At 20.5% G+C, this 2074-nt stretch overlaps 1 protein-coding gene across 1 annotated transcript; it reads left to right on the top strand.

Moving 5' to 3' along the window:
• Window positions 1–684: 684 nt before the first annotated feature.
• On the top strand, window positions 685–1044 carry NAEGRDRAFT_68818 (uncharacterized protein; the record flags this gene model as incomplete). Its single annotated transcript, XM_002675867.1, has 1 exon — window positions 685–1044. One exon carries the CDS (start codon window positions 685–687, stop codon window positions 1042–1044), a length of 360 nt encoding a protein of 119 aa, XP_002675913.1.
• Window positions 1045–2074: the final 1030 nt, after the last annotated feature.

The following is a 2074-nucleotide window of genomic DNA, read 5'->3' as shown; positions in this document are numbered from 1 at the left end:
AAACGAGAGGAATTTTCTGGTTTTGAAGCCTTTAAAAACTCTTCTAATAATAATAATAATCAAAATTCTAGTCGATGGAATGAAAGTGTAAAGAATCAATGGAATGATCCACAACGTTACGTACAAGAAGTTAGTAAAAACTATGAAAGAAATCAATCTAATGATGTATTTGATAAATATAAAACAAAAACAATATCAGATAGAGAAAATGATTACACTTCAAAATGGAGAAATAATCAATTATCACCTGAAAGAATTGATCCTTTTGCTTCTAATAAGAAATCATCAACTATTACTACATCAAATACTACATCATCATTGAATCCATCTAATCAACAACAACAATCTAATAAGAGAACATATAATGAAATATATGAAGAAAACAAAATAGAAAGAGAAAAGAGAAATTTATTATATCAATTAAAAAAGGCTAATCAACAATCATCATCATTCAATAGTCATTCATCATCATCATCATCTTTTAATAATAAGAATGATAATAATTTAAATGATAATAACGATCAAACATTATCCAGTACTAATAATATAAATGTTGGAATTAATTTTGAAAATAGTGGTATATTAATATTACAAAGTAATATAGTGAATCAAAAAGGAACGATATTAAAATGGCAATCACCACCTGAATGTAAATTAACAAATTTAAAATGGATAATTGTTGAAATGAAAAATGAAAAATCAAATCCAATTTTATTATATAAACAAAAAGCATGGTTATTAGGTAGAGATCAAGATGTAACAGATATTTCATTATTAAATCCATCATGTAGTAGTCAACATGCTGTTATTTGTTTTAGAAAAATTATTAATAATGATAAAAATAGATATGTACAATCATCTTTAAATAATGAAGAAGATATTAAACCATTTATAATTGATTTAAAAAGTACAAATGGAACATTTATTAATGGTGAAAGAATTGATGATTCAAGATATTATGAATTAAAAAATAATGATATTTTAACATTTGGTCAAAGTTCAAGAGAATTTATTATTTTATTAAATGAACAGCAAGAAGAATGAATAAGACATGATTTGAATTGATTTGAATTGTTGGTGATAGAATTGTTGATAATGATTCATTTTAAAACCATTTGAATAGATCTTTAATATAACTAAATATTGAATAATTTTCATTATCAATATTCATTTCATCATTAGATACATTTTCTGCCACCACATTAATAGTTGTAGTAGTATTGACAGAGGATGATGATGAATTTACTTGACCATTATTAGTAGTATTAGTATTAATAATATTATTACTACTATTGATAGTATTATTATTTAATAAATATTTATAATAATAATCATTAATAGATTGATTATTAATATTTAATTCAATATATTGTTTTAAACTTTTAAATAATTCAAAAGTAACTTGTGTATCAATGAGTGCTGTATGTTTATCTTGTCTTTGTTTTTTATTAATTCCAAAATAATGTAATGTACTATCTAAATCATAACTATTATTCTTTCCTCTTATATTTTTATAAAAATTCATTGTACAAAAATGTCTATTTGTATCTATTAATATATTTGGTAATTTATCATTTAAATTATTAATATCATTTAAATTTTCATTAAATAAATATTTTAAAATATCTTGTTTAATCATTCTTAAATCAAAATTTAAATTATGTGCAATAATACCAGTATTTAAATTATTTTTATCTTTTAAAAATTCAATAAAATTAGAATAAATAAAATTAGAATTTGGTTTTGTAATTAAATCTTGTTCACTTATTTGATGAACATTAAAAGCCTTTTCATGAATTTTAACATTTTCATTTAATTTAATTCTTGTATTAAATATTAAACCTGTTTTCATTCCATTTATAACTTCAATTGCTGCTAATTCAATCACTTGATCATTTTTAGTAAATCCACTTGTTTCACAATCTAAAATTATTAAACGTTGATATTTCATATAGAAATTTATATATTTGTTAATTAATTCCTTATTAGGTTTAATTAAATTGGAATAATTTACTTTTTTATTATCATTATTATTAGTAATAGTGGTATTATTATTAATATTAATATTATCATC

This window comes from Naegleria gruberi (assembly GCF_000004985.1).
Source record: "Naegleria gruberi genomic scaffold NAEGRscaffold_31, whole genome shotgun sequence".
NCBI classification, from domain to species: domain Eukaryota; phylum Heterolobosea; class Eutetramitea; order Acrasida; family Naegleriidae; genus Naegleria; species Naegleria gruberi.
The sequence above is the reverse complement of the archived record's forward strand: the minus strand, read 5'-3'. Positions and strand labels throughout refer to the sequence as shown.